General features: G+C 34.7%; 1 protein-coding gene across 15 annotated transcripts in view; it reads right to left on the bottom strand.

Moving 5' to 3' along the window:
- RSRC1 (arginine and serine rich coiled-coil 1) overlaps positions 1-16,016 on the bottom strand; it is a 411,683-nt gene that overhangs the window by 59,300 nt on the left and 336,367 nt on the right. For 8 of the 15 annotated variants that reach the window (XM_077990581.1, XM_028843222.2, XM_077990582.1 and 5 more), the window contains one exon: positions 15,705-15,773. In XM_077990581.1, coding sequence (XP_077846707.1) covers positions 15,705-15,773 — 69 coding nt within the window. Of the gene's footprint in view, positions 1-15,698; positions 15,774-16,016 lie in introns of all 15 variants that reach the window. The other 7 variants (XM_077990579.1, XM_077990575.1, XM_077990577.1 and 4 more) reach the window with 1 other exon arrangement.

Raw genomic sequence — 16,016 nt, 5'->3', positions numbered from 1 at the left:
AACTCTTTACTCTGAGTTTTTAGGATTCCTTACGGAATCATAATCTTTCATTTTCTAATTATTACACAAATCACTCTGTGCTAGGTGCTGGGCAAACCAAAGTCTACACACAGAAATGGTCTTTGCTCTTTAGGAGCTCACATTCTAGTAGAGCCCACATTATTATTATAATTTAAATGACAAAAAGCAGAGGAGTTCATCCAAATAGGAAATGGAATAAGAGTATAGAAAGAAAAGCAGTACACTGTAAATATCTTAAAGAAGCTTTTAACATTTGTTTGTATACAAATTCACATTTAAAATAACCTCCATTAGGTTTTTAAATTACTTTCTTTTGCTTGATTCCTGTCTTCTTTCAGTTTGTGACACAGCCAGTCTGTGAGCTGCTGTGCTCTACCTCTTTCAGGAACTGGTAACTTAATTCAGCTGATATGATTAAAAAATAAAATTTCAATGCTGTTGATCAAACTGAATTCCAAAAAATTTCAATGATGTTGACCAAACTGAATTCCAAATTCACAGAAATCTCCCAGTTATATGATATAGTTTCTGTACTCTTGTGTGATTTGTGTAAATAATCAATTTGTGAATCAATTTCCCAATTTTTTGAGATGAGAGAACACTAAAAAAATCACAAAGTGTATTCAGCGATTGCCTATGATCTGTGGTTTAGGGTTTAGCTAGGCAAACAGAACAGTACAGGGTAACCTGGATGCGCAGAGCAGGATCACTGACTCTAGCTTGATGAGGATTAGGAAGTGATGGGCACCAATAATAAGGCTTTATTTGACACGTAACATGACTTAGGCGCATGTTGAATAAAGAACAATCTATGCCGATTAAGGAAATTGGTTTCTGGGGCTGAGTCAGATGACAATATAAACGACACTACTTCCTAGCGGCCCACAAATCAGCCCACCAGAAAAAGCTCAACCACCTCCTTCCTCACATAGCAAGGTGCTTTTCTGCTGCTTCTGCAGGTCATTTCTGAAAGCTCAGGCCTGTCCTTCCTTTCATGTTCTTGTTTGAAAATCTTAATTCTGTTGAATTAGACTGAGAATAGCAGTATCAAGAGTCTCTATTCCCTTTCCCCAGAGAGATTCATGTGGTTCTTATGTGAATATACCTGTGATTGCATATTCACATAAGATTATGAATATTCTGGATAGTACTTTATGATAATGAATTAAACAATACGTTTAAAGACATGCCAGTGATGCTCTGGAATCAGTCACAAATTTAAACATCACCTAAGAAAGTTTAGAAAAAAGCATAAAGTTTTTGTTTATTTTGCAGGGGAAGAGAAATTACAGTAGTATTCTTTATGTGTGATAGTCACTTTCAAGGTAAAATAAATCATAGACAAGTTCCTATAAAATGCACATTGAATATGGTTTCAGTACACTGCAGGTATGTCCAAATGTCAGTTACTGATATGCGGGCCATGATGTTTATAATTCACCTAGTTTCCATCTAAGAGAATACAATATAAAAATTAGAAAAAAACAAATTTCTCATTCAGAGCACTTTCTAACCAAAAGTAAAAAGTTTTCCTTCAAATACAGCTTTTCAATATATGAAAGATCTGTGAAATGTCTTTTTGACTTTAAATATATTAAATTATAGATTAATTAAATGATTAAAGACTAAATAACTGAAAAAAGAATAAAACTAAAAACATACACTTAGTTGAGCTTCTGAACTTTAGGGCATTTTATTCTTTTTTAAAAAATCCAAAATAATTTGTATTAATTTGATATATCACTATTTTTCCATAATAATTGCTTCTAAAACTTCTAAAATAGCACAGATTTCTTTAAACTATAGCTAGAATTTTACTATATCCAAATATACTAACAGATGGAAAACTTTAATTTTTAAGGGCAATAAAACCTCATTTCCTATTTGTATGACCTTGATTCCTTTCATCCCCATGTAGTTTTGTATGCTGTGGGAAGTCTCCCTGGTTCCAAAGGTGAACACTCGAGCAAATGCATGTGAAAGACAGACATGAAGGTGTGCTAAATGGTTACCCTTGACTTTTGCTAAGGAAAACATTTTCTCAAATAAAAACACTGAAAGCTTGAGAGCACAATCCGTACTTTTTAAAATAAAGAGAAAATGAAGGGCAATCAAGATTTCTGGAATAGTATTTGGTATCTACTGCCTCAAAATCTGTTAGTAATTAGGCCAATGTTAAGGGTATGATGGATCAGTTAAATTAGCCATTTAATACCTACAGGCAATATCACAAACATGACTACTCAAACAAATCTGTGCTGTTTATTACAAAAAAGCCTTGTAAGTTTAGTGTAGTGACATCATTATTGGAAAAATATTATCATCAAATATTGAAAGTAACTATTCTGAGTAAGGTCAGCATTTCTGTAGGCATTTGGAATCATATCTGGTGAACAAGGTGGGGTATCAAGCTTGGTTAAATGGTTTTTAGTAAAGTAAAAACAAAATCAAAATTGGGTGGTGCTATAGTTCATTGTATGTCTTGAAAACTGACTCCATTGAAAGAGACAACAATAACTTGGGTATGTTAAACCAAACTCATTTGGAAAAAATATACTATTTCACGTTATTAGCTACAAAATGAATGGAACAGGGCAGTGGTTCGCAAATGCCAATCTATGGGTTGGTGTTGGCAGGCTGAATAACAATCATTGGGCTTATCCTGATTCCTTTGGTCTGGGAATCAATATATCCATATATTATTTTATATTATATTATTAATATTAATTTATATTTTATATACTATTTAGATATATTATTTTAAAATATTTTAAAAATAATACTATATTTAAAAGCATAATCAAGATATTAAAAGCATACTCAAGACATCAGAATCATCAAAGATATTCTGATCACTGTGTCCACAAGGCAGTAACTTATTTTATTTATTTGATATGCTCTCATTATTCCAATAGATTTAAAAAATCTGGTAAATTCCAAAAATACACATACAAAAATTAATCCACAACAATAAAATGCCATATGATGTTGACATCTTCCCTACATGTCTGTGTTCTTTTTGTGAAAGAAAACACGTGTGTTTTCTTTCAGTTTGTGACACAGCCAGTCTGTGAGCTGCTGTGCTCTACCTCTTTCAGGAACTGGTAAATTTAAGGTTGTAAGGTTTTTATTTTTATTTTTATTTTGTTTTTTTTCCTTGTATCTTATGTCAATAACCTTCTATATATTAATGAATGCAGCAGTACTCTCAACTCCTTTCCCTAGATATATTTCTTTTAGTAAACACCTGACTGATAAACTATTACTGAGGACTTCAAATAAATTGAAAAGAAAATACAGAATTTCTGGGATGAAACCGACCAGACTTCTTATTCACAATTATTTATACTAACTAGGTTTTCCTGGCCACTTTAGAAAATTTTCCAAGTTTGACCATATTAGTTTAAGTTACTGTTGAAAAAGAAATGATTGGAGTGAAGGGAGGGGGAGGTTATAAAAGTGATACCCTATTGTAGATAGACAAGGCTGGTCTTACAAATAAACAATAACTCATGACATGGCTCTACACTGATACTAAAGATGGATGTTGAAACAAGAAAACTATAACCTAATTTGGGGGGAGAGGAATAATAGTCAGAATTCCATTTTTGCTTGATGTTTATTTAAGACAGTCTCAATTCATTATGTCTGAGAGTTTAATTTATCTAGTTTTAGTATAATAAATTAGGCTTGTTTTACTCTCTACTATCTCTACAAAGAAATCACCATTATTTTAAACGTTTATAGATGTAGGACAGATAAAGACAAAACCCACATGATCATCTCAACAAGACACAGAAAAAATTTTTCAGAAAGTGCAACATCTTTTAAGAACTAAAAAACAAAAAGAAAAAAAATAAAACCCCAAAACCTAGGTCTAACAGTGTAAAATGATTGTGATATTCTAGTGAAAATACTAACTTACAAAATACCAAAGTGGTAGGAGTGGTAAGATGCTATATAATCCAAATTCACTAATGCTGGTTTGTAAGATACTATAATATTTGCACTTTATTTTTTATTATTTTTAATATTTAGAGATGGGGATTTCACTCTGTTGCCCAGGCTGGAGTACAGTGCTGAGATCATAGCTCTCCCATTTTGAAGAATTATCAAGCAGATACAACATCAAACAATTTGAATTTTAAGAATGCAGATGTGCAAGAATGCAACTTGTTAAAAAAAAAAAAAGAAAACAGGAAAGTATTAACTTCGAAAGGTATTCATCTTCTTACTTTAAGACTTTGCTCAAAGGTTATATTATCACAGGGCTTTCATATATATATATACACACACACATATATATACACATATACACACACATATATATAAATCCCCCCCCCAACCTATCTCATCGTCATGCTCCATTGTTCTCCTTGTGACCTGTCATCATTTCATACATTACAGGCATACTTTGGAGATATTCTTGGTTTGGTTCCAGAATATCACACTAAAGCAAGTATTGCAATAAACCCAGTAACATTTATTGTTTCCCTAGTCCATATAAAAGTTATGTTTACACTATACTGTAGTCTATTAAGTGTGCAATAGCATTATGTCTAAAAACCAACATACATGCCTTAATTTAAAACATACCTTATTGCTAAAAATGCAAATGATCATCTGAGCCTTTAACGTGTCATAATCTTTCTGCTGGTGGAGGGTCTTGCCTCAATGGTGATGGCTGCTCACTGATCAAGGTGGTGGTTGCTGAAAGCTAGGGTGGCTGTGGCCATTTTAAATAAGACAACAATGAAGTTTGCTGCATCAACTGACTCTTCCTGTCATGAAAGACTTCTCTATAGCATGTGATGCTGTTGGATAGCATTTTATTTATTGTTGAACTTCTGCTTTCAAAAATTGGAGTCAATCTTAAACCCTGCCACTGCTTTTCAACTAAGTTTATGTAATGCTCCACAGCCTTTGTTGTAATTTCCAGTGTTCACACTGTCTTCACCAGGAGTAGGTTCCATCTCAAGAAACCACTTTCTATGCTCATCCATAAGAAGCAACTACTCATTTGTTCATGTTTAATCATGAAACTGCAGTCACTTAGTCAGATCTTCAGGTTCCTCTTCTAGTTCTTCTCCTGTTTCCAACACAAAGGCTGTTACTTCCTCCACTGAAGTCTTGAGCCCCTTGAAGTTATCCATGAGGGTTGGAAGCAAGTTCTTCCAAACTCCTGTTAATATTTCCATTTTGATCTCCTCCTATAAATCACAAATGTTCTTAATGGCATCTAAAACAATGAATCCTTTCGAGCAGGTTTTCAATTTAATTTGGCCAGATCCATCAGAGGAATTACTACTTATGGCAGCTCTAGCCCCACAAAATATATTTCTTAAATATTAAGACTTGAAAAGTTGATATCAGTTCTTTTATCCAGGGGCTGGAGAACAAATGCTGGGTTAGCAGGCATTATTCTCCTTGTACATATCAATGTGCATTAATATTTTTAAAGAAGTCTTTTCTTCTGAGCAGTATGTCTCAACAGTGGGCTTTAAATATTCTGTAAACTATGCTATAAACAGATGTGTTGTCATCCAGGCTTTGTTGTTCCATTTATAGAGGACAGCAAAGTTGGTTTAGCATAATTCTCAAGGACCCTAGGATTTTCAGAGTGGGAAATGAGCACTGGCTTCAAACTTAAAGTCACCAGTTGCATTAGCCCATGACAAGAGTCAGCCTGTTCTTTGAAGCTTTGACACCAGACACTGACTTCACCTCTCTACCTATGACAATCTTAGATGGCATTTTCTTCCTATAGAAGGCTGTTTCCTCTGCATTGAAAATCTGTTGTTTAGCGTTGCTGCCTTCATCAGTGATCTTAGCTAGATCTTTTACATAACTTGCTGCTTGCTCTTGCACTTTTGTTATGAAGGCTACTTCTTTCCTTAGGCCTCACAAACCAAGCTCTGCCCGTTCCAAATATTTCTTCAGCAGTTTCCTGACCTCTTTCAGCTTCATAGAAATGAAGGGAATTAGGATGTTGCTCTGGATTTGGCTTTGACTTAAGGGAATATTGTAGCTGATTTGATCTTCTATCCAGACCTCTCCAACTTTCTCCCTGTCAGCAATAAGGCTGTTTGGTTTTCTTTTAATTCATATGTTCACTGGAGTAGCCCTTTCATTTAAATCAAGAACTTTTCCTTTGCATTCACAACTTGTCTAATTGTTTGGCACAAGATGCCTACCTTTCATCCTCTCTGGGCTTTTGACATGCCTTCCTCACTAAGCTTAATCATTTCTGGCTTTTGATGTAAGTGAGGGGCATGTGGACTCTTCCTTTCACGTGAACACTTAGAGGCCATTGTAACACTTACTGGCCTAATTTCAACATTGTGTCTCAGAGAATAGGGAGCCTCCAGGTGAGGGAGAGAGAGGAATAGCCAGTCAATGGAGCAGTCAGAACACACACAACATTTATCTATTAAGTTCGTTGTCTTACATGGTTGCAGTTCATCGTGCCCCAAATCAACTACTATAGTAACATCCAAGACCAATGGTCAGTCATCACAATGACAGATACAATGAGCATGTTTAAAATATTGTGAGAATTACCAAAATGTGATGAAGAGATATGAAATGAGCATATACTTTTGGGGAAAAGGGCACCAACAGACTTGCTCGATGCAGGGTTGCCACAAACCTTCAATCTGTAAAAAAACATAGTTACCTTCCAAGTGCAATAAAACAAGGTATGTCTGTATGCATTTACTTGTTTGTTTATTCATTATCTGTCTCTTTCTACTAGAATGTGCACTCCATGTTTTGTTTTTTACCGTGGCCCAAGATTACAACAATGCCTGGCATATAGGAGGTGGCTCAATAAATATTTGTTGAAGAAAATGAATGATTAACAATTGTGCTGGGCATGGTGGCTCATGCCTGAACCTCAGCACTTTGGGAATTCGAGGTGGGAGGATCGCTTGAGCCCAAAAGTTCAAGACCAGCCTGGGCAACAGAGTGAGACCTTGTGTCTATAAAAAAATAAAATAAAAAAATTAGCCAGGCGTGATGATGCTCGCCTGTAGTCCCAGCTACTCTGGAGGCTAAGGCAGGGAGGATGTCTTGAGCCTGGGAGGTTGAGGCTGCAATGAGCCAAGATCATACCACTGCATCCCAGCTGGGCAACTGAGCAAGACCCTGTCTCAACCACCCCGTCTCCCCACCAAAACAACAACTGTGATAAATGCTATTAAAGGACAGCATAAGTTACTACAATAGAGCATCACAGGGAGATTTGATCAAACTATGACATAAGAATTCAGTTCCTCTGAAGATACAGTATTTAAGGTGAGGCCTGAAGGACTGGTAGGTATCAGCTAGGCAAAGGAGAAGGGCTAGAATTAGAAGTGGAGCCTGAAGATATGACTGAATGGCTACAATTTCATGAAACTAGAATGAATGCTTCTTACAGATGAGCAGAGAAAGTGGCTAAAAGGACTGACTCCAACTTTCTAAAGACGAAGTTCTACGATAAATAAAATGCTATCCAACAGCATCATGTGCTATAGAGAAGTCTTTCACGATAGGAAGAGTCAATCGATGCAGCAAACTTCATTGTTGTCTTATTTAAAATGGCCAAAGCCACCTGAGCCTTCAGCAACCACCACCTTGATCAGTGAGCAGCCATCACCATTGAGGAAAGACCTTCCAACAACAAAAAGATTACAACTTGCTGAAGGGCTCAGATGATCATTTGCATTTTTTAGCAATGAAGTATGTTTTCAACTAAGGTATGTACGTTGGTTTTTAGACGTAATGCTATTGCACACTTAATAGATTCCAGCATAGTGTAAACAAAACTTTTATGGGAAACAGAAAAATTAGTGTGACTGGCCTTATTGAGATATTTGTTTTATCGGGGTGGTCTGGAATCCCCAGTGTCTCCAAAGTATCTGTATTCTAAATCATCATGAAGCCAGATTTGGCTTCATTATCAAATTCACATTAACATGAATTCCATTAGCGGTTAATGATTTGTGTTGAAAAATAGTGCTACAAGGGAAAGTACTTCTGACCTAGCTTAATAAACTCTAACCAAAGCTGTGAAGATATATATCACCTACACATACAACATATCACATAAAAGCTGTAAATTTACATTAACTATAGACTTAATAGATAATAATATCCTAAGTAAGAATACTTAATCTAGAAGCTCACAGTTACTTGCAAGGAAATGATCTATAATCAGTTAAGAAGTATTTATTGAGTTCATATAGAATGCCAATTTAAAGACATCTAGTTGCTTCTAATTTTGACTTGCTTAACTTCATTTTATATTACTATATTTATTTACCTTAAAAACTTGCCTAAAACAACTCCATTGGCATGTGAAGTAATTTACTATCTTCAGTTTAAATATAATCATAGGTGAGAAAAGGACATTTCTCATCCTTTGGTATTTACAGTATGAGAGTGATTTGGGTAAGGAAGAAACACAGTAGAAAACTACTTCAGAGCGGTGTTTTTTCAACTGAGGGTCATGACCCATTAGTGGGTTGCTTTTGTTTTGTTTTGTTGAAGATGCAATAGAATCAGAAAAAAAAAATTGGAAATGGATAAGTATTATTTTGTATTTTTTCAGGTTTGTGTATATATGCATATGTGTACTTGACTGCAAAGTATAATATACCTCTTGTATGTTTTGTATTTAAAAAACATGATGCTTTAGAGGTTGAAAGAATATTTGTGAGATATTTTCTTTTTTCTTTTTTTTTTTTTTTTTTGGAGACGCAGTCTCACGCTGTTGCCCAGGCTGGAGTGCAGTGGCGCGATCTCGGCTCACTGCAAGCTCCGCCTCCCGGGTTCCCGCCATTCTCCTGCCTCAGCCTCCTGAGTAGCTGGGACTACAGGCGCCCGCCACCGCGCCCGGCTAATTTTTTTGTATTTTTAGTAGAGACGGGGTTTCACTGTGGTCTCGATCTCCTGACCTTGTGATCCGCCCGCCTCGGCTTCCCAAAGTGCTGGGATTACAGGCTTGAGCCACCGCGCCCGGCCTCTTTTTTCTAACAAAACGCAATTTCAAATTATTTTACAGAGAAGTCATTATTTTCAGTCCTCAAAGTAGGTGCTGTTCAGTAGCACTTCTGACCTATGAAGTTCTCAAAAATGATAATGAATAAAAATAATCTTATCTTGGAATTATAAAATAACTTGGATTTAAAAACCAACTTGATATACAGTAGGTAGGAACAAGGGCTGGGTGTAACTAAATACAATAAAAATTACTAAGGTACCTAGAATGTTGCTGTTACATAAAGTTTTTCCTTTTCAGTGATCTGTATTTTAGTGCTTTTTAAATAATTGCTTGCAGAGTGACTTATTCTTTGTTTACATAAAGTATTTTTTGTCATTTCACAAAGCAACCATAATGTGGTATTTTCCTAAAATGTCTTAGTGTATTTTGGCTCTGAAGCCTAACAAGGATACATATTAGGACTTTGGTGTTTACTCTGCCAGCATTAGAAGCACTACAGCTGGGCTTAATCCAAATCACAAGCAATATAATGTCTACCTTGGTTGGATAGGATTCAATAAGATGAATTATTATTATTATTTTTTCTTAAGAGACTAGAGAGCAGCTCTGGACTTGAGAGACTTTTGTTTCCTTAAGAGACTTAATCATAGCTCACTGCAACCTCGAACTTCTGGGCTCAAGTGATCCTCCTGCCTCAGCCTCCTGAGTAGGTGGGATTACAGATGGGCACTACCATGGCTGACTAATTTTTTTTTTTCTTTTTGAGACAGGGTCTCACTATGTTGCCCAGGTTAGTCTCAAACTCCTGGGCTCAAGCAACCCTCCTTCCTTGGCCTTCCAAAGTGCTGGGATTACAGACGTGGGCCACCATGCCCGGCTTGAAGTGCTTTTCAAAGACTATCGCCATTTCATATTATGATGATTCCAGGCAGCTTTTATCATGTTCCCCACTTTAGAGTCGCAGTGAGGTTAAGTGATTTATTCTGTCACAGAGCTAGGAAATGGCAGAGCTGAGATTCTGAACCTCATTCTATTACTTCAGCTAAAGGAAGCTAGCTAGGGCTATTTCTAATAGAGCACAATTGATTCCTTAGATTGTACTAACCTCTCTAAGTTACTCTCAGGATTGTACACCTGTGGGCATTCAATATGTATGTCAGCTTCCTAATGTTTAATTTATATTGTAAGTATCTGATTGAATAGAAAGTCTGTAGCTTTGAGTTGGTCTTGAAATTTGTGTTTGTAGAAAACAATATATTTAAATCAGTAGGGAAACACATGGTAGCCAGTCACTGGGGGCCTAATGATGATTAAATAGGTTATCAGTATATCTGCATTTCATGTACATAAACATCTTACTAAAAATAAGTAAAATGCTATCTAAACTGGCTTCAATTCCATAGAGAGTACAGCTCAATGTGTATGAAGCAAAAATATCATGACTTAGCTATTAGGAAAATAAGGAAGGATTCCTTGCTTGGTTAAAAAGTTAAAAATGAATTAACACACAATTACTGGAATCGCTGAGACTGAGAAACAGGTTGATGCTATGTAATATGGAATAGAAAAAACTGAATCTAAGGGAAAGGTTAAAAATATTTATCAATCAAGTTCTTGCAGACATATAAGCAAGGGTATTATAAAGGACAAATCACTGCTGAGGGAAATAAGACAGATGGCTAGGATAAATGACTGAGTGCTCTTGAGTGAATTTTCTTTTTCTTTTTTCTTTCCTTTCCTTTTCTTTTTTTTTTTTTTTACTAAATAAGAACTTGAGGAAAAATATGCAATGAAGCAATGTATTCAGGCTAAGCAGATTTTCTTCTTAAAGAAAACAGTACTCTAACATTAGAGTTAATGCGTTAAAAAACTACAGAAATATTTTTAAATTATGACAGATATATTTATAGAACTATTAAATGTGATATACAGGAAACACAAATTTCTTAAAGGGACATTTTAAATCTTACAATAGAACCACCTAATAAAGTAATATAAAGAAGGGGGGATTTTCAAATGTTTAAATCTAAGAAGGAAATAATACTGCATATTACAATGAGTATCCAATTCAGGATGAGGGCTAGAAAGGACAATCATATTACTTCTGTCTAACCTACTTGGATCTACATGCCAACTGTAGATAAACAGTAATTCCTAAATGATGCCCTCATATCTGCTAACTTCTCCTTTCAACTTCACTCCAACTTTCTTATAAAGGGTATCCAGAAGGAACAAAGGGTCTTAGGGTCTATGGGTCTTAGGTGATGAATCACAGTGGAGGGAAAGAAGGGATTATAACAGTTCTCTCTCTGGATGTGCTCAGACTTGGTGCTAAGTGTGTTTTATGCTAGAAACTACAAAGCACGGGGCCAGTCAAAACCTCAGAGAAAGGAACCTGAGAAACTAGATGCTTAGGTGTGGCTCTGGTCCAGACTCTTAAGGCTGGATGTGGAGGACACACTATGAATATCTTACATTGAGCAGGCAGTCTGTGGAGAGAAAAGCAGATAGAGATTATGCAAAAAGGACACAGACACCCTGACAAAATGTGACTCTAACTGGAGTACCTCCCCTATTGGGTATCCCAGAAACTCAAGTGAGGCAACCTAGTATGGATCTAGATCTAAGTTAGGACAGGAAAACTTGACAGTAAGCAACTTCCTAGGAGCTGGAGGGCAGGCTCCAGAGAGGAAGGCAAAGGATAAGAGAGAGAATTGTATTATTTTTGAGCACTGATTCTAAGGGTTGTGATTTATGCAGGCTATTTAAAGAGAAAAATGTGTACTGGAGTCTGACTGCCTGGGTTTGTATTCTGGCTTCACCACTTATTAGCTACAGAGCAAGCTACTAAGCACTGTGCCTTTGTTTCCTATCCTCCCTATTGTACAGGGATACTAGCACAACCCGTATCGAGTTCATGATGATTAAGACAGTTAATATGTAGAATACTTAGAACGTTGTCTGGCAACCACCTTGCCTTTCAGTTACTAGTACTCTTTACCTCACCTTCACTGAAGGATTATTAAGAAAAAAGAAAAATGAATTTAGGCTAATCTATTTTACTTCTTGTCAATCAGCTCTGGCAAAAGATTTGATGAATTTAAACTTAAACAAATGAGACTTGAGAATTGCTCTGTCTTCACTTGAACTGCCTTTTATTATGTTCATATTTTCACTGTCCACCATTCCCATGAATAATTTAGAAAGGGCTGCCTAACACTTTTGGAAACAAAAATATTTGAAGTAAAAAAACCAACAGATGGGTAGAGCTGTTTTGAATAAACACAAGGGGAAAAAGAATCCAAAAGCTACTATACTTATACCACAAATAGGAAATTCATATTAGAGAGAAGTCAAATGCAAAGAAAGACTACTGTGCTTACAATGGATTTAAAACATAATTAGCACCCTTAAATGCATACCAAATTAAATATAAAAATACACAGAAAATCTAAGCAGTTATGCTAATGCATTCAATAATAGAAACAGAAGTTAAAATGCTTTTTAATTATATACAAGTATAATTAGAACATTTTCAAACACATACAGAGAAAAAGAGAAAGTCAAAGTCGATTATTAAGTCAAAGAATAAGAAACAAAACAGAACTGAAAGATTTAATACTATTCATTTTTCCTACATTATAATCTAGAATTAGAAAAAAAGGGACATTGTATACCTAAACTTTAAATATTTAGTTGACTTTTACTGAAAGATATAACATTCCTATAATAACTAAAAATTAGTGGCTCAAGAAAGAGTGAGCACCTATCACCAATGTACTAGCAATATTTACTAAGTGGAAAAATCAACTGAACTATATAAGGACTATGAAGTGCACTCTAAATGGGCCCCCATTGTTTAAAGGCTGGAACACAAAGTAGTCATCCTGGACCAGTTTTGGTGTGCAGCCTGACTTACTTTGGATGCAATACTTGCAAACATAATTATGTTATTGATTTAAGAACACTCAAAGGAAGAATGCGTAATATAATGAATCTGCATGGCACAGATCTTGCTATGCTAATACAATAGCTTTTTTGAGATAACAGAGAGTGGATAAAGGGAGCTGGATAGACAACGTTTATCTACATTTTCGCAATGCTTTCAACTCTGTATTGCATATCAGCATGCTGAGAAATTAAGAGATGAATTGTATAAATGATGTGACAGAGTGAATTACTAGTGGCTTACAGACTGAAAATAAAGGATTTTTATTCTTTCAGATACAGAAATATATACACACATGCATACTGTTTTATCTCAGGTTTCAATTTGCAGTTAGACTATATGAAATAAAATAAATGTAGCTTATACATTAATCACTTTCAGAGAACTGTTAATTTGATAGCATTCAAGTATCTAGACAACTCAAGAGAAAAAAATTGGAAGCAAACAAAAACAACAGAATCTGACAAATAGTTTAGTAAATTTTGACAGTTATTTTGACATTCCTTGGTTTAATTTTGCATGGTCTAATTCATTAGAGCAATAGCTTAATAGGTACGGGCCTGTCTTAGAAAAGCCCTTAACAAAGTTGGGTAATACTTTCAATGAGATTATTTGGAATCCCCTTGCAAGCTCAAAATAAGCTACTTAGCATGAATTTAAAAGAATAAAGGGAAATTGGTCATTGATTTATTCATTCATCATGCAACAATTCAAGAAACTGAGTTTCTACTATGTGTCAGGCACTGTGGATACTAAGTCCTCTATAATCCTGTAGTTTAGTTAGTATGCTAGATTTTTAAAGATGCTAATTAAAACAGCTACGATTGGAGGAATATGCTTTTTCAACAATTCTCAGGAACTGAAAGAAAAAAGGCACTGCATATTGCAGACTAAGTATAAGGTCAGTTTGATTTAGTGAAAAGTCTAAATTAAAAATTACTTTAGAAAGAATTATAATATAACGTTCAAGTATCTAAAGTTACTTAAGGAATTCTTAACCAGATGTCTTTTAAAAGATGCTTAGAGCTAATTTAATGGAAACAAGAGAGACGTAGAAATATCAACTGTCAACATGTAAATGAGGAGTTCTGAAGTATTAAAAAAGTTTCTTTTATTAAGATAAGCATTCATATTATATTTTTTCATAAAAACAAATCACCTTGCAATTTCAATATCTGTGGTTACTCTCACTGCCATTCATTTTCAACTGATTAAGACTCTAATTAAGATCTGAATTAATAGGATTAGGCTAATAACTACTACAATATATTTCACCGTGTTGCTTGGTCATAAGTACTACACATGTGATTTATAGTACCACAGTGTTTTATAAGGGCCATTATGTTATTAATTAGTTAGTTACATTGATCAGAATGCCACACAACATAGCAGTACTTAAAAATTATAATTTGCTTAGACTGCTTTGTAGTTAATCTTATATCTACCTGTACTATGGGCACATCGTAAGGATAACTGAAATCAGATAGCTTGCTTTCACTAACAATGCCAAGAGATCCAAAAGAAGAAAATTCTATTGAGGAATCTTGCTATTGAAATTCATTTTTCTTCTCAGTATACCATAAAATTAGTTGATCCCGGAAAAGAGCATAAACCCAGGATGTCTGGGGGCCAAATAAGGTAAGAACACTACACTATATGCATATAAATTCATCCACATTTAGTTTGAATCTACTTATTTGTAGGGATCTGCCACTTAAATCTACAGGTTTTTTTTTTTTTTTTTGGCTTGGTTTTGAGGATGGCTCTGATGGGACTCTGCTTTTAAGCATTCGAAACCATTATACTTTGGGTTTTACTGAATCTCAGCTTCCATGTAGTGGCTGAGAAGTTCAAATTATCTTCTGGTTGTTACAGAAAACACAGGTACCTACTAAGGCAAAAATTTCAACTTTCAGATTTTGACTACAGCACTCAAAGTCCAAATTCTTGCACATATCAGACTTCAATTTCTCAAAAGCTCACAAGAGGAAAAGTTACCCTGTGAAATTAGCCAGTAAAGTGACATAATTGCCAGTCTAAGCAGATCATCAACGTAACTCACTGAGAAAGATTTGACTGAATCTTGCTTTAAGCACTGTACTTTATAACAGTATATGTATATAATCCCCCTGTGAAGAAAAAAAGGTAAAATTTTCACTCATGTAAATCACAGATAGCAAATTAAGGGGAAAATAAAAATTTGTTAGAGGGGATAAAAATGTGTTAGATTTGTTTCAGTAATATTTTGGGGGAATTGCCCAAATGTTATTTTTTAAAAAGAATAATTATCTTTAAAAATTAAGACATGGATTTCACATTATGACTATTTATGACATTTTGAATTTCAATGTTCTCTCAACTCTTAAAAAAGTTTTATTGGCAAGAGGACTTTTCTTCATCACTACTGAAATATTTCACAATCTATGGATAAGGTTCAATCTATTTCTGTGACTGATTTTGGTAATTTTTTAACTATAAAAGTCAGAAGGAACAAGCCAACATCAGCACTACTATATAATCTTATCTCCTCCCAATTTCCCAGAATACATAATAGGATGCTTATAAACTAATCTTATGAGAGCAAACATTAGTGTCCAAGACAATGAATATAGTGTGATATTGTGTCATTATTTTGGTTCATGAAATAGCATGAAGTAACCCTTAAGGCATTAGATTATATTCTATGGTCTATTCAGGAAATACAGCCAAATAGTGATTTCTCAGATAAAAATGAACACATGCCTTTACCTTCCTCCTTTCTTCTCTTTGCTTCTTCCTCATTTCTTTCTTTGGCTTTCAATGCTTCATCAGCTTTTGCTGAAACAAACACAATACAATTTTTGTACTTATTTTATGCCCATATTTAAAGTGAAAATATTGGTTAAAGGGACTAGAAATTCATTACTTATTTTCCACGAAGTAATCACAAGAAAGAAACAAGGCAGTTGAACACTTGAAATACATATTTTATATTCTTTATTCAGAATAAATATTCAGAATATTTATTTAGAATTTTTGAAACTTTGTTCAAGACAATCTCTGTACTAAAGGGAAAATGAG

Source organism: Macaca mulatta, chromosome 2 (assembly GCF_049350105.2).
Source record: "Macaca mulatta isolate MMU2019108-1 chromosome 2, T2T-MMU8v2.0, whole genome shotgun sequence".
In the NCBI taxonomy this organism is placed as follows: domain Eukaryota; kingdom Metazoa; phylum Chordata; class Mammalia; order Primates; family Cercopithecidae; genus Macaca; species Macaca mulatta.
The sequence above is the reverse complement of the archived record's forward strand: the minus strand, read 5'-3'. Positions and strand labels throughout refer to the sequence as shown.